We start from the raw sequence: 15,078 nt of genomic DNA, 5'->3' as shown, positions 1-15,078 counted from the left end.
TTCTCCACATTGTCACATGAGCTTCATCCAGACTATGTTGTCCTAAGCATTTATCACTGAAATACTTGAAAGGTTGTTGGTTTCTTGCCGTGTACAGGAGCGGTTGAAAAGAGGAGTCCCTTCTATGAACCAAGAGCTTCCTGACTATCAGTACAGTAAGTGGGAAGGACAGAACTGAAGGCGCAGAATTCACCTCTGGTAATGGCAGATGGTCCGTGGTTGGAAGAGTGGGCAAACTCGTGAGGATGAAGCTGGGGCTTACACAAAGGAGGTGTGGTTTCTGTAGGGACTCTCTGAAGCCTGCCACCAGGTAAAGAAAATGGGTGTGGGGTGGGTAAGGCTCTCATGGCCATGGAGTTGTGCTGTGGAGAGGAATTTAGCCAAGAAGTCTAATATTCGGATAGGAATAGAAGCAGAAGGAGAGGATATGATGAAAGAAATAGGTCAGACAGAGTTCATGTCGTCTCTTGTGCTGAAGTTGGCACCATCGTGCTGTCTGAGCTCACCTGCGGGAGTTGTGATTCATAAGCCACGGTTTTTGGTAGCGCATGACAGGTATCCTATGCCAAAGCCGTAGCATTACTAGTATAAACCCAACTAGTAATGAGTAGAGTAGCATATTTTAATTCAGAAAATTTCAGCAATGGTTTCACTTCGATTTTTATAGAAACGAGTTCCTAATTTTCTCTCTCTCTCTCTTTTTTGAAAGTATTTAAGCCCGTATCGGCTTCTGCAAAACTCTACCTTAACCCTCATGCCGAAGAAGAACTGGAAACTCCCAAGGTTGACTGGGCCATGGAAGTCCAGAGCATCGCCGTTGAACTCACCAAGCCTCAGGTAGGGGGATGCATGTCACCCATTCGGAACCCCCCCGGAAGGCAGGTGACGACTTCTGTAAACTCTCCTGGATGAAGGGGTGTTCCCAGGGACCCTGGGCTGTGTACAGTTGTTAGAAACATTTGATGCATCTTCTTGGGCAATGCTTCTCTGGTTAAGATTCCTCTTGTGTTTTTTTTCTTCATTTAGTACCTTAGTATGATTGATCTCTTGGAATCCATTGATTACATGGTCCGAAATGTCCCGTATAGAAAATACAGACCCGAAGTACCTGTGCATGGGAATGCCCAACAGTGGTGAGCTGCAGATATTTCTGTATTACAAGAGTTCTTCAGTGCAGCAAAGGGCAGCCTTTGTTGAATCCCAAAGGAGAGGGGCGGAAAAGTCCTCCTAAGCAAGTGGTATTTTCAGAAGTATTTTAAAATATTGAAAGAAGAATTGTTTTGTCTGCTTTGGCCACAAAAATTAAGGGAAGATTTTGCAGAGGAACAACTAGGAGCACAAACTCCTTCAGTTGAGGAAATGCTAGGCTTAGAAATTCTTGCCTGCAAATATCCTGCCTGCTCCAGGTCTTGTTCCTGTTCGTTCAAATGGTTTCTTGTTTATTTCCCAGGGTGAAATAATGTGATTGTTTCTTACAGGTGGACGTACGCAGGAAATTGCATTCTTGACCTTCACATCAAGCAATACACACAGATGTGGTCGTGGAATCATATAAAGAGCCACAGGCAACTTCTGAAAAGTTACAAAAATGCTTACAAAGTTAAACTGACACAAACCAAATTGTCAGAGGAAAATCAGAAACAAATCCAGGTAATTGAACCAAAGCCAGAAGGGCTGGCAGCTGCAGGGCATAGCCTTAGCAGGAGGAGGAGGAGGAAGGTCGTAGAAACTCCATGTCTGCATTTGCTCCACAGGACTTGGAGAAGGCTCTCGATGTTTTCAACATTGTTTTAGCAAGGCAACAAGCACAAACCGAGGTAGGTCGTTCCCCCCCCTCCCCCCCGGTTTCTTTTATAAGGATTTTACAATAGTTAATTTGAGTGAGCTTTACACACCTGCTTTAGAAATGGCTGCACTGACCATTGATAGAAATACTTCCAGGGCAAGTTACTTTGTCAGCAAAACTGTTTAGAAGTGTTTCTAAAAACAGCACATTGAGAAGCTGTTTGTAATATGCTAACACAACTTTGTGCCCTTTGCAAATGATTTCATTCGAAGAAATCTTGCCATTTTATTTCTTCAGTAGTGATCATAAACTAGCTATTGGCATACATACTCAACGATTGCAAAATGGCCGTTTTTGGTGGTTTTTCCTACAATTTTAGTATTTGGGGGATTGTTTAGTTTGTATAAAGAATACATTTATTTCTGTTTGCTGAACTTGAGGTTGGTGAAAGTGCAGAACCTCTGATCCTTTGATTTGTAGATTGTGAGGTCAGGACAAAAACTCTCCAAGAAATCCGCAGATGGGGAGAAGAAAAGTGGCTGGTTTTCTGGCTTTTGGGGCAGGAAGGAACCCAAGAAGAAAGACGAAGAAGAAGACACGTCAGTCCCTGAAAGTAAGTCTGAGTCTGTCCAGGAGCCCCGAGACGACAGAGTGGCTGGTTGCAAAGGGCTGAGCATTAAAGCAGTCATGGGATGAAGTTACCAAACTGAACAGAAGCGGCCGAAGGGAAGGCAAATGAACCCTGGTACCAGCTCAGCCTCAGGGCCACCTGAGGGGCTAAGTGCCAGCCCTTCCTTCTCCAAGATAACACCTTCCACCCTTTCTGCAGCTATCGATGACCTCATGACCCCTGAAGAGAAGGCAAAGCTGTTCACCGCCATCGGGTACAGCGACAGTTCCCACAACCTGACTTTACCCAAAAAGGTAATTGCGCCTTTGGATTAAAGCTGGAGCACCACAGATGAGTGTCTCCATTTCTCGCGGGTGAAACTTACAAGTGGGCTGTAATTCATCTTTCCTACCCTGTGTTGGGGAAGGGGAGGGGACCCCGGGTATCGTGTCTGGCTGACGTTTATGATAAAAACACCCCATTCGATGATACAACTAATGCTCTGCAATGCTTTGGTCTCCCGTTTAGTATGTGGCCCACGTGGTCTCCCTGAAACTCCTAAGCACCTCCTTTACTATTAAAGAGGACAGGGATGTCCCGGACACTCTCAAAATTCAGATCATCGATTTAAGCACTAAAATCTCACAGAGGCCGGGCGCGCAAGCTCTGAAGTAAGTGCCAGTTCCAATTTCATTCTGTGCGTTGTGTGAATCTGGGCTTCTCGGTTTATTGAAAAGGTGATTTCTGTGGTATCATTGATGGTAGGCCTGTAACAGTTTGGCAGAACAAAACCAGAATCTCATGGGCACTTCTTAGGTTAAAGTTCGGGCCCTCTTCCTACTTCTGCATCAGCTGAGCTGTCAGCCTTTTCATTTCTTTTTCATTAATTGTACAGGCATTTTCTCCTCTTTAAGACGGAACCTCGTACAATTGCTTCCTTATAGTTTGAGGAGGAAAAACCAGTTGCCTGTTGATAATTTGCAGGATAGAGGCAAAGCTTGAACATTGGTACATGACGGGCTTGAGGCAACGGAACATTGTGCCTTCTCTCGTGGCCTCCATTGGGGGCGCTGAGTCGTCTCTGCTTGAGATCAAGTTTGAGACCAACCCGGAAGACAGCATGGCTGACCAGAGCCTCTTCGTTCAGTCGCAGCCCGTAGAAATCATCTACGATGCGGTGAGTGAGATTGGCGTGAAATGCTTCTCGGTTCTCAGTTTGATCGTCTTCCTTTCCTATTTCTGTGTTTGCCGTTCCATGAGAAAAAAAAGAGATTCAATTGATAACTCTCTTTCTTAGAGAACAATCAACGCCCTGGTGGAATTCTTCCAAACTAACCGAGGCATGGACCTTGAACGCTTAACCACGGCCACCTTGTCGAAACTGGAAGAAATTAAAGAGAGGACTGCCACAGGTCTGTTTTGGATACGTCAGATGATTAAGTAGCCCCTTTTTGACCCTGCAGCTGCAGAGGAGTTTCCCACTGCCCCCGGGGGTTGTGGTGTATTTTAAGCAGAATTCTGTTCCAGCGGGGGAAGGGGAAGTGCTCGTCTCAGCTCCATTCTGTTTCCTGTCTTAGGGCTGATGCATATCATTGAAACACGAAAAGTGCTGGACCTCAGGATTAACTTGAAGCCTTCCTATCTTCTTATCCCACAAACTGGCTTCCACCATGAAAAGTCAAACTTACTTATTTTGGACCTAGGTACTTTCCAGGTAGGTCATGATGATCTTTCTTAAAGATTGAAGGCAAGAAATTAATAAATTAAAACTTGGCGGAAAAGAGGAATGTGTTCCTCTCAGGTCTAACATCATCCCATTGAGTGCTGATGAATACAGCTGTGGGCCAATTGTGTTTACGGACACATTTGTGAAAACTATGTGACAGTTGCATGTTAAGCTGCAGAGAAACTTATAATTCAACAGCTGAAGAGCATCAGCCAAGGTCACCAGCAGAACTCAGGCAGTTCCTTGGAAGAGATCATGGACAAAGCCTATGACAAATTTGATGTAGAAATCAAGAACGTACAACTGCTGTTTGGCAGATCAGGTATGATGCCTCTAAACCCCAAACATTCTTGAGTGCATATCAAGTGGAAAGCAGTTGGCACAAATGGTACAGTATTAACTCTATAAACCTTGAAATTCGAATCTATTTACTTCTCTGGAATTTGGCAGGTGCACATACTGAATTTTTCGTATTTTTTTTGTGGTATCGCTAGGGCTTACTAGACTTTTATGCATCAATATTATTTATTATCATGCTAGAATTACCAAAATATTAGCAACTCTTTAATTGCATTTTAGGGGAAGATTGGAAAAAAGCCCGGTCTGAGCCCGCATCCTTGCTGCACATATTGCGTCCCATGGACATGTGTATCCAAGTTGCCAAATCAATGGTGGAGAAGGACGTCAGAATGGCAAAGTAATGTAGCAATTTTAAAAGCTGTAAATATGGTTCAGTTGTTTCATGTTGCCTAAAGGTGGAGCAGGCCGCGTTTTTGTGGCTAGGGAGGTGGACTTTTATTCAGTGTGCTTGTTGCTGCTCCAGACCTCTTAAAATATTGCTAGAGTGGCATCCTGGGCAGGAGTGGGAATTCATGGCTTGCTTTTCATTTTGGGTTTTTTTGGAAGAGTTATTTTTAATCGTGGCCTTTGGCACACTGAAACTACTGATCAATGCCATGAAATTTACGTATCCAAATCTTCTCGGGACAAAGTAGCCAGCCAGTCTCCCTGGAGACCTTCTAATGGTCTTTTAAAAAGCTTTCCAGATGTACCTTAACATTTCTTGGATGTTTCTCAAAATCATTACTTTAGGCCCAATTGAAAGAAAGCTGTTGAGCTGGCGGTTCACTTCATATCCTTGTAGGCAGAGATCAGTGCATTTGTTTGTAAAAACAAGATGTTAATTATATTTCCTTTGATGGTGCCTTCTATGCAGTGTGTGCCAATTTCACAGCCCTGCTGGGTTTTGGTCTCTGTGTGTGTGTGCGTGCGTGCTTTACCTTCTAGATCAAGAGTGTAGCAGCATTATTGGCAACCTAGTTCTGTTTCTTCTACATTTTTATATCCTTAGGTTTAAGGTGTCAGGAGAGCTTCCTTTGGTTCACCTGAGAATTTCTGATCAGAAGATCAAAGGGGTTTTTGAGCTTATTGACAGCATTCCTCTCCCACAGAAATCCGATGTTTCAGTTTCAAGTGCAAAGGTATCAAACTCTTTGTACATTTGGGGAAAGTACAGCCAGTAATTAGCATAATTGTTGGCATTTCCGAGACACAGAAAGGTCAAATGTGTAACAAATACTAGTGAAGCAGTCATGCCAGCTTGGCACTGCTGTGAGAACATTCCAACCTGAAGTGTTGTATGTAGATTGATATGAAAATATTATCCAGTGGTTTCTCACTGTCTCGCATTCTTTTGCAGGCTCCTGCCATTCCTGTGGTTTCTGATGGAAGGAAAGACTTCCTTGGTGCCACACTATTGCTGGAAGAATTAGAATCAGGTAAAAGAAAGGGGGGGGGAGCATCCAAAATTACGGCAAATCCAAGGCGCTTGGCTATTTTAGAAAGCATACTTGTGGCTTAGACAACTTTGCGTTAAAATCTTTAAATGGGACATTTAAAAAAAATCAAGTTATGGCAAATGGAATTTCCCCCCTGCAAATGACTGTACAAATCCAATTTTATTTAAACATTGATGAACTAGTCCATTCCAAAGCGAATATTTTGATGCCCACAGAATGCCCTAATAGCACTTTCTTTGTTCCTTAGAATCTGAGGATGAATATTTTGATTCTGATGATTATCCCCAACAACCAGAGAAAGTGGTTTCCCCCCCAAAAAAACAGCTAAAGAATGAGACTAAAACTGTTCAGGAAGAGCTGACAAACCTGCAATTAAAATTTGAAATTAAGGAGGCAAGTGTATTTTTTCTGCATCGCTTTAGAGATTGAAGTTCAGTTCACAAATTGAGGCCTGTCTGTAACTGAAGATGCCCAGATTTCAAAATTCAACAAGTGTCTCTTATTTAGGTGATTTTGGAACTGACCAAGCAGCTGCAGAGAGAAGAAACAATACTTGTATTTAACGTGCAGCAGCTTGGGATGGAAGCTACTGCTAGAACATTCGACCTGAGAGCTGAGTCTTACTTGAGAAAGATTAGCCTGAATTATTATGAAATTCAAGGTAATTTCGTTAATAGGTTAAGCAGTTACAAAAATGTACTTTTGGACAGGGGTGAGAAAGAATGATTTGATTTGTGATTTGATTAGCCTGAAAAAAACTTTCTACCCAAAAAAATCTAAAGTTTTAGTCTAAAGAAAACAAAACAAAATTGTTATGGATTTTGTTTAAAAGAGCTAATTATAGAAAAGACTTAGTTTAAAAAGCCATGCAGGCTTTACATAACCTGTCATTTCTTAGATCTCATATATTTCTGTAGGTAAACGGCAGGAAGTTCATTTGATTAGTTCATCGGATGTCTCCGGATTAGACCTTTTGAAAGTAGAATATATCAAGGTAAAGACCTTTAAAAAAAAAATGTTACCAAATGATACGTACTGAACGGCATGTTCAAATAATGGCTTTGTGTACAATATGAAAATTGTGTTTCAATTTTCAGTCACATGTTATGTTTCCCCTCAGGCCGATAAAAATGGTCCAAAATTTCAGACAGTTTTTGACAATACCGAACAAAGAATGGAGGTAAGGAAAATTTAAGAAAACTCATCCTAACCTTAATTGTAAATAAGGCTGAGTTTGCTGCTCCTAAGGAAGACCCCTCAGCTCCCTACCAAGAGAGTGGGTTGGGTTGGGTAGAAAAGACTAAGCAGGTTTCTGAGTGGTGCCTGGCTTTTGATAAACCCTTGTTTGTGTTGCTGCTCTCGACCATGTCCAGGAAGGTGTCCCCTCTCTTTGGCCCTCCTTCATTTTGAAATAGCCTGCTGTGTCCTTAGCCTGCTAAGTCAGATGAAGAAGGGGCCTTGAGTCCCTTTTAGCCATCGTGAGGTGTCGGATGACATTTGAAAGTAAGTCTAAGAATAGAGAACCCAAACTACACTTAAGAAAATGGTTGCTTCACTTGGGGATGTTGGACTGAGACCCATTTATGAAATGTGCAGGAAAGCCAGGATGCAGGGGTGCCCTATTTCCCCCCCAAATCAACAATGTAATTCCTGGGCATCAAGAAAGTGATTCTGGTGGAGTGTTGGGTGAATGGGGAGATCATGCTTTTGAAGAGGTGCCTTCCCCCCCCCAAACTCCACAGGTGACCTTCTCCTCCCTCCAAGTGGTGTTGCACACCCAGGCTCTTCTCTCGGCCCTGGGGTATCTCATGGCTGTGGTCCCAGCAAGGGAGAAGCAGCCACCAGCCCTGCAGAGACGGGAAGAGACCCAGAGGACGGAGTCTGCTGGGAAGGAAGGTAATGGGCAGCCATATTTGGGTGCTGTTTTCTCCTCATTCAGGATGGCCTGGAACAGGTCTACATCTTGTTGATTTGTTTAAAAAATCTCTCTCTACAGTGGCAAAAACGAGCAAGGACAAGGATGTGTTTAATTTCAAATTCTTTGCCAAGATGGAGGCCTTCTGTTTGAACATTTGCGATGAGAAGAACAATATTGCTGAAATAAAAGTTCAAGGTAATGGGAAAATGCCTGTTCTATTCAGTTCTTCCAAGCTGTCGAGAACATTCTCTTAAGCTTGAATTATTGAAATATATCCCATCTATTGGAGGACTTTGATTTCACTCGTTTCTGATTTCTCAATTCTGATCTTGTATAGCGGAAGGCCAGTTAAATAGATGCATTTCCGCTGGTTTGAAATGAAGGGAGGGGGGAAGGCAGTTGGGCATAAATCTGGGCACTTCAAGTGGTCCACAAAGACAGGACAGAAAGAGATAACTTCCTCGGCTTTTGTCCCAATATATTCAGTGGCCCAGATCTTAGAAATGTTTCTACAGCAGCTTCAAAATACTTTTGGAAATTGAATAACACAGTAAAGGTTTAGTTAGGGCTCTGAGATTTCATTTCTATGGTTCTTAGCAAATAATTAACCATTTTTTTCCTTTCAGGCCTTGACTCCTTCCTTTTTCTGCAGTCCAGTCAAACTATTCTCTTTGCCCGGCTGAAAGATGTTGTTGTTATTGATGTTGACTCGAGGACAATTCATAAAAAGGTACAGTTACTCCTTTGATTGCAAGACTTTTGAGCACCAGAATGGCTCTCCTGTATTTTGTACCAAGAGACACCCCACGAGGGCATCCGGGAAGTTTCTTCTCCAGGTGTTTTGGAAGAAACAGCCTGTGCAAACTCGAGCCCATTTGGGTATTCTCCATGTCCAACTTGGCTTTAGAGCTGCAGTCTTGAAGAACCAGCGAGGCCTCCATGCGCTTGTCGAGCATTGCAAACTCATCTTTTGGATACCCATCTAGAAACTACCAATCCAGCCCATGATATTTTTGCTTGCCCACCTTCTAGGCGGTTTCCATAGTCGGCGATGAAGTCTTCAGTTTCAACCTGGCCTTATATCCAGACGCCACTGAGGGAGAAGCTTACATGGATATGTCCAAAGTGGATGGAATTGTGGCTCTCAAAGTGGGCTGCATTCAGATCATATATCTACACAAATTCCTCATGACACTCCTGGTAAGACTGCCAACTGGGAGGAGTTGTTGTTCTGTTTTTCACGTGGCATGGAGGAAGTTTTTATATTGGGATGCAAAAAACAGTCTCTCTCTCTGTGTCATATGAGTAACAGGAAGCTGAAAAATGTGTCACTTAAATATCACAGTTAAGTAATGGTCCACTGCTCCCTCGCCCCATTCCTGACCTGCAAACCTCTTACTTTGTCACAGAATTTCCTCAGCAACTTCCAAATTGCCACTGAGGCCTTGAGCGCTGCTACAGTGCAGGCCGCCGAGAAGGCTGCCACCAGCATGAGGGACTTCGCCCAGAGGAGTTTCCGCCTCTCCATGGACATCAACCTGAAGGCCCCCGTCATCGTCGTCCCGCAGTCTTCTGTCTCTTGCAATGCTGTGGTCTTTGATCTTGGGCTGATTAAAATACAAAACCAGTTCAGCCTGGTGCCAGCGGAGGATTGCTCGCTGCCTCCCATCATGGATAAAATGGAGGTGCACCTCACCCAGCTGAAGCTGTCCAGGTAAATCCGGCTCCTGTTTACCCGTGAAGCGCAGCGTGATTGGGGAGGGCTCCGTCACGTTAACCCCACAATAATCGTGTGACTTCCTCTAGGACAGTCTTGCAGCGAGGGGCTTCACAGCCTGACATTCAAATTCTGCACCCCATTAATCTGGACCTTTCAGTCAACCGCAACCTGGCTGGGATGTGGTATCACAAAATACCCCTGCTGGAAGTCCGAGGTTACCTTGATACCATCAGCGTAAGTTAATTTCTCTTCCCTCGTGCAGCTGGTACATTTCTCCCAGGGTCCCCATAGAGGGGAAACCAAAGATAGCAAGAAAGACATTTCTCCATTTAAAAGGAAAGGAATGGCAGGTCCCGCAGCTGGCTTCGTTCTCAGATGCTGCTGGGCTTTTCAAAAGCAGCTCACGTGATTACGCTGCAGCTCTATTTTTTTGGGGGGGGGGGGGGCAGGGAGAATCCTTCATTGTACATTCCTCATTCTATCAGGAATTCTTGGATTCTGACCTCTTCAACAGCTCTTGATTAATTCCAGTATGAAGAGAGGTGCCTTTTCTGGTCTACATCCTCACCAGAGAGTTGTGTTCGGCTTTGCTGAACTGTCCCCCATTTAGAGGCCCCCTTTGAGACTATGGTGACTTGGGGGGAGTACCTTATCCTGGCTTTTGCTGAGGCTTAGCCCCTCAGGGACCCCCAAATGTGGCCTTTGGGATATTGAAGGAGGAAGAAGAACCACAGAGAGGATTTTTAGATGGATGATGGTTATAGTGTTATGGTTCCCATAATGGTCTTGAATGGAACCTTCACTTTGCCCTGTTTACCACAGAAGAAAGATTGGAGTGATAAAAACTATGGAGGGATTTGCCAAAAAGGCGGATGAATATTTGTATTCGACAGGCAGGGTTGGGGTTCGTCCCCCTTGTTCAGTGGCGGTTCATTCAGTCTGAAGAAATGTAACCTCCCCTCGAAATGCCCCCGTTTCTAGGTTATCCTGAGTCAGGAGGATTTAAATGTTCTGCTTAAAGTTATGAATGAGAACCTGGCTGAAGCAGACAAAACCGACCCTGAGGCAGAACCAGCAGCGTCGACGGAAGGTAGGAAATCTTTGTGTGGGTCCCTGTTCCCAGGTTGCGTAGTTGGAGATTTTTCCTGCAGGGAGTTTAGGAGGGAGCTAATCTGCCAGTGCTCTTCTGTGGACAGGCAGGCAGGTGGCAGCAGACCGAAAGGTGTTCTTGGCCTGATCCGGGCTCACAGCTCATGACTTAAACTCACAAAGAAGCACTGGTTTTGCAGCAAGATGTGAACAGGCCTTCTTTAAATGGACATCTCTTGTTTTGGAATTAGCAGGCAAGGTAAAAGAAATGGTGCCGTTGGCTGGGACCCCGAAATCCAGCATCTCGGGAAAAGCCCTGACGGAAGATAGAACCAGCCTGCTGCTGAACTTTGAAATAAACAAGGTAGGGAACTTATGAATCTCTGCCTTGATTCAGTTGTAATTGCCCACGGATCCTCCTATTTATTTATTTATTTATTTATTTATTTATTTATTTATTTATTTATTTATTTATTTTAAATACCGCTTATTTGCTTGGCAGTGGAGCATTCAACTTCTGAATCGGCCTGTAGCAGCAGCAGCAGCTTAAGGCTAATTCAGACCCAAGGTATCCCGTTTCCTGAATAAGTGCTGGCAAGGACAGCCTTATTTGTTCTCCTTCCTCCAGCTCCTTTCTGGCTTCACCCAGACCGGAAGAGCGGGTTATTGTTAGTGGTCCACCCGTCAGTTTATTCCCAGCGGGCTTTCAGTATTTCTCTGGAGGGCCTCTCCCTGCCCTTGCCCTTCTAGGTGATGCCAATGGCTGAACTTGGCAAAGCTTGTGTTTTGCCTTCCTGTGGGCAGGAGGGCTGAAAAGAGATGGGGCAGTAGGTTAGCACCCCACTTGCCAGGCTCATTCTGGCTGGTGAGAAATGGTGGGGCGTTTCAGTACTCCTGAATCAGAGCCACTTGGATGGTGCCTCCATCAGGACAAGTCGAGATCATAACTTGCTCTGTTCTGATTAAAGGCTCTGTTGATTCCAGGATTTTTGGCATATTTGTGAATCTGACAGACGTGAATTCTTGTTTCTTCCTGCAGCACACTACCGCCCCCCCCTCCTTGAAGATGGTTTGGCAAAATGGCAAATGTAGATAGACAACTGGAATATGAATGGCTGGTGTATTTTTATGTGTCCATGCTATCTTTCATATACTTTATTTTCCCCCTTTCAGGTCTTAGTAATATTAACGAAGCAAGTGGAAAAGCAAAGCTTTCCTTTATACAGGCTCACAGTATTAAAACTTGGAAGTGAAGGTAGAATAAAAATGCACGATATGACTCTTACAGCATATCTTAAGAAAGTCCAGATGAATTGCCTTGAATTCACTGGTAAGTCTTATTTAATGAAGGATTTCCCAAATGAATGTAACTCAGATTACACACAGGTTTTTAGAGGACAGTGTTAAGGTGCAGATCACATTTCTCTAAATATTTCAATTTTGTGTTTTGAATTTTTATTCTTACTCGTCGTGCAAAGCTCTATTTGAATTTTAAGCATTTTAAAGGGTCTCGTTTAACTTGCTATTTTTCCATAAAGACTCCCATTTTCCATGTTCCTTTAATCATAAAATTTAAAATTTGGGTAGTTTAAAAATGACCTTAGAGAATATCTATGGCTAGAATTGTGAGAGTTTTGGTTAGTTTTGACTAAAAAAAAATCCCTAAAGAGAAAAACTAACATTGAGATATGGTATAACTTGGTGAAATAATGATTAGTGGAATGTAAAATTTTAATCCTAAAACAACCCAGATTCTCCTCCTTAGGCAGGAGGACCTCATCAAGCTTATGAAGTATCTGTTTACTGTATATTTTGGGTAATTTCTCTGAAATTCTACTGATTATTCTTTTGAGGAAGATTGTATCGATGAAGAAATTACCCTCTTTACTGTATCAATCCACTTTTCCTTCCTTAGGGACTCTGTTGTCAGTGAGTGGCTTTGGCTTACAATGGTTTAAGTATGAATTTTATTCTTTCTACAGATTCCAAAGGAGATCCATTAAATATTATTAGTTCTTCAGATGAATCTGGCAAGCATCTTCTAAAGATGGAATATGTTAAGGTTAAGCACTACTTTAAAACTAAAAATTACTGTGGGGTATTTTGAGTGGATGCTTAAAGCAAAAATGGCAGTGTATTTTATACAGAGGATCAAAGTGAAACAATGCAAATTAATGTATGTTACAAAAAGCCGAATTGAATCTTAATTGCTAGAGGTTTCTGCTAGAAGGCTGGATTGGGTTGGTCTCTCTGTCAGTTACATACAGAGGGGGCCTCATGAGGAAGGCAACTCATCTTCCTTTCGCCTTTTCTTTCTTGGGAATCGAATAATGCCCAGCTTGGACTCTTCTGTGGCATTTCTAAGGGTGACATGGTGTGGGGCTTCCTCTACTGAGATAACAGTTGGCAGAAATAGGTAGATGTTGAACCCAGGGCTGCCTGCAGGATACAGTAAAAAACGACGAGGTGGCGCAGTGGTGGGATTGGACCAAGAGGAGCTTGGATTGCAGTGCTGTGTCCCACAGCTTGAATGTTCCCTGCCTGAACGTAACAGTTGGCGTGAATATGCGTGTGCTTTGCTATGGCTTCGCCTTCTGCCGCAAACTGAAATTGTGTTTCTCGTTTAGGCCGATGTTGATGGTCCTCACTTCAACACCGTTTACAACAGAACAAAGCAGTTGCTGAATGTGAGTATTGTTACCTTACTGACTTAGCTACCCAGGGTAGGATGTCCTTTGGAGAACAAATGCTAGTTTAACTAAAAGAGTTCAGATTCCAATTGGATTTTTAAGCCAAATAACTCCCATTTATCCTACATGGGCTGAAAGGCCTTTTTAAATGAGCGGTCCCTCCTTCATGTATTTCCTTTCTTTTTTTTCCAGGTATCCTTTTCTTCGTTAGACTTACTTTTGCACACCGAAGCCTTGCTTTCTATCATGAATTTTTTCACATCTGCCTCAAGTGGCCTCACGCCAGCTGAGAAGGGGGCTGAAGTAGAGCAACCATCAGAAGATCCCAAAATAGCTGTTGCAAAATCAGGTATTGGAGGGTTGATCTCTCTCTCTCTTTCTGCCAATCCTATTTAATACTGAGGAACCAAGGTGATCCCTTTTGATCATGATGAGCCAATTAAATTCATTAATTTAAGAAGCATTTTGAATTTCCAAGTTTCTTTGCATGGGTTTGAAGCAGCAGGAGTGGGGGCCACAAAGCATCGGTGTGTTCACTGCTACAAGACCAGGGAGGAGGAAGAGGAAGATTGAGGCGCATGGCTGGGGAGGAAGGCCCACCATGCTGACCAATCTCTTCTTGTTCCTCAGATGCTGCCCCTGCAGCCATCCCTGATGATGTGTTCGACTTGAAGCTCACTGCCAAATTGAATGCCTTTAATGTTTTGGTCTGTGACCAGAAAGCTGATATTGCAGATATACGAATTCAAGGTAAGCGCATTTGAAATAATGCATGGGAATTAAAAAAAAACAGCTCTCCTCCTTCCCAGTTACCGTACTTAACTCTGCTATTGCTGTAGGATAGAATTCTTCTCTTTCAGTCCTTGGGTCAAATACATTTCCTATAGCAGCTAGTAATGGATTAAGTGTAAATTCCCTAAGAAAAATCCCGGTATCCAAACTTCAATCAAAAATGGAAGACATCCCCTTTTATTTTTGTCCTCCTTCCTCCCCAGGCATGGAGGCCTGTGTGTTTACCACAACAAAGCACACTGAAGTTTTTGCCCGGCTTCGGGATTTCATCATAACCAACGTCGATCCGGAAACGGTTCATAAAAAGGTGAGCGTGACATTGGGAGTGCTGAAATGAGCCTCATGGACCAGTTTGGCAGAGTTAGGAACAGAAGAGACGCTCAGAGGAAAAAGAGCACATCTGAATGCACACAGTGTAGGATTGCACACTCTGGCCCGTTCGCACGTCGCCTTTTCCCCTCAAGATGGAGAAACTGAATTGGAGGACAGGGAGGGCGGCCTGGTGGAGCTGGAAACTTCTGAGGGGCAGGGGCTGTTTTAGGTCATGATCCGACAGCCCAGGGACCCTTTTTTCTTGCTGTGGGTCAGGGCAGACCAGCTCATGATGGATAGTATCAAAGAGAGAGATAATCATGGTCCCTGTGATCTTTGCAGATAGTCTCGATAGTGGGAGACGAAGTCTTCCGGTTCACCATGTCCCTTTATTCCGATGCCACCGAAGGAGACGCTTACATGGACATGTCCAAGTTTGATGGCAAAATGTCTCTGAAAGTGGGCTGCGTTCAGATCGTCTATGTGCACAAATTCTTCATGACGCTTCTGGTAAGAGAGCTTCTTCTTTCTGTTAACTTACATCAGTCTTCCCTAACCTTGAACACTTTTAAGATGCGTGGACTTCAATTCCCAGAATCCGCTTCCTCTCTCAGATCCGGAAGATGAAGCGGATTC

The 15,078-nt window shown here is 43.6% G+C and overlaps 1 protein-coding gene across 2 annotated transcripts in view; it reads left to right on the top strand.

Annotated features, from left to right (window-relative positions):
• Positions 1 to 15,078, top strand: part of VPS13C (vacuolar protein sorting 13 homolog C) — a 53,132-nt gene that overhangs the window by 9,648 nt on the left and 28,406 nt on the right. For both annotated transcript variants that reach the window (XM_070953708.1, XM_070953709.1), the window contains 34 exons: positions 98 to 155; positions 710 to 837; positions 1,027 to 1,133; positions 1,479 to 1,650; positions 1,755 to 1,817; positions 2,267 to 2,399; positions 2,616 to 2,710; positions 2,925 to 3,067; positions 3,381 to 3,573; positions 3,694 to 3,808; positions 3,974 to 4,110; positions 4,321 to 4,444; positions 4,702 to 4,819; positions 5,474 to 5,603; positions 5,822 to 5,900; positions 6,169 to 6,314; positions 6,429 to 6,582; positions 6,839 to 6,915; positions 7,042 to 7,101; positions 7,664 to 7,817; positions 7,918 to 8,034; positions 8,466 to 8,569; positions 8,872 to 9,039; positions 9,249 to 9,553; positions 9,646 to 9,793; positions 10,541 to 10,649; positions 10,900 to 11,012; positions 11,822 to 11,978; positions 12,631 to 12,710; positions 13,276 to 13,335; positions 13,531 to 13,687; positions 13,969 to 14,088; positions 14,334 to 14,437; positions 14,785 to 14,952. In XM_070953708.1, the coding sequence (XP_070809809.1) occupies positions 98 to 155; positions 710 to 837; positions 1,027 to 1,133; positions 1,479 to 1,650; positions 1,755 to 1,817; positions 2,267 to 2,399; positions 2,616 to 2,710; positions 2,925 to 3,067; positions 3,381 to 3,573; positions 3,694 to 3,808; positions 3,974 to 4,110; positions 4,321 to 4,444; positions 4,702 to 4,819; positions 5,474 to 5,603; positions 5,822 to 5,900; positions 6,169 to 6,314; positions 6,429 to 6,582; positions 6,839 to 6,915; positions 7,042 to 7,101; positions 7,664 to 7,817; positions 7,918 to 8,034; positions 8,466 to 8,569; positions 8,872 to 9,039; positions 9,249 to 9,553; positions 9,646 to 9,793; positions 10,541 to 10,649; positions 10,900 to 11,012; positions 11,822 to 11,978; positions 12,631 to 12,710; positions 13,276 to 13,335; positions 13,531 to 13,687; positions 13,969 to 14,088; positions 14,334 to 14,437; positions 14,785 to 14,952 (4,296 nt within the window). The remainder of the gene's footprint in view (positions 1 to 97; positions 156 to 709; positions 838 to 1,026; positions 1,134 to 1,478; positions 1,651 to 1,754; positions 1,818 to 2,266; positions 2,400 to 2,615; positions 2,711 to 2,924; positions 3,068 to 3,380; positions 3,574 to 3,693; positions 3,809 to 3,973; positions 4,111 to 4,320; positions 4,445 to 4,701; positions 4,820 to 5,473; positions 5,604 to 5,821; positions 5,901 to 6,168; positions 6,315 to 6,428; positions 6,583 to 6,838; positions 6,916 to 7,041; positions 7,102 to 7,663; positions 7,818 to 7,917; positions 8,035 to 8,465; positions 8,570 to 8,871; positions 9,040 to 9,248; positions 9,554 to 9,645; positions 9,794 to 10,540; positions 10,650 to 10,899; positions 11,013 to 11,821; positions 11,979 to 12,630; positions 12,711 to 13,275; positions 13,336 to 13,530; positions 13,688 to 13,968; positions 14,089 to 14,333; positions 14,438 to 14,784; positions 14,953 to 15,078) is intronic.

The sequence above is a fragment of the Pituophis catenifer genome, unplaced genomic scaffold (assembly GCF_029215685.1).
Source record: "Pituophis catenifer annectens isolate HBS135680 unplaced genomic scaffold, rPitCat1.0.hap2 SCAF_14, whole genome shotgun sequence".
NCBI classification, from domain to species: Eukaryota; Metazoa; Chordata; class Lepidosauria; order Squamata; family Colubridae; genus Pituophis; species Pituophis catenifer.
The sequence above is the reverse complement of the archived record's forward strand: the minus strand, read 5'-3'. Positions and strand labels throughout refer to the sequence as shown.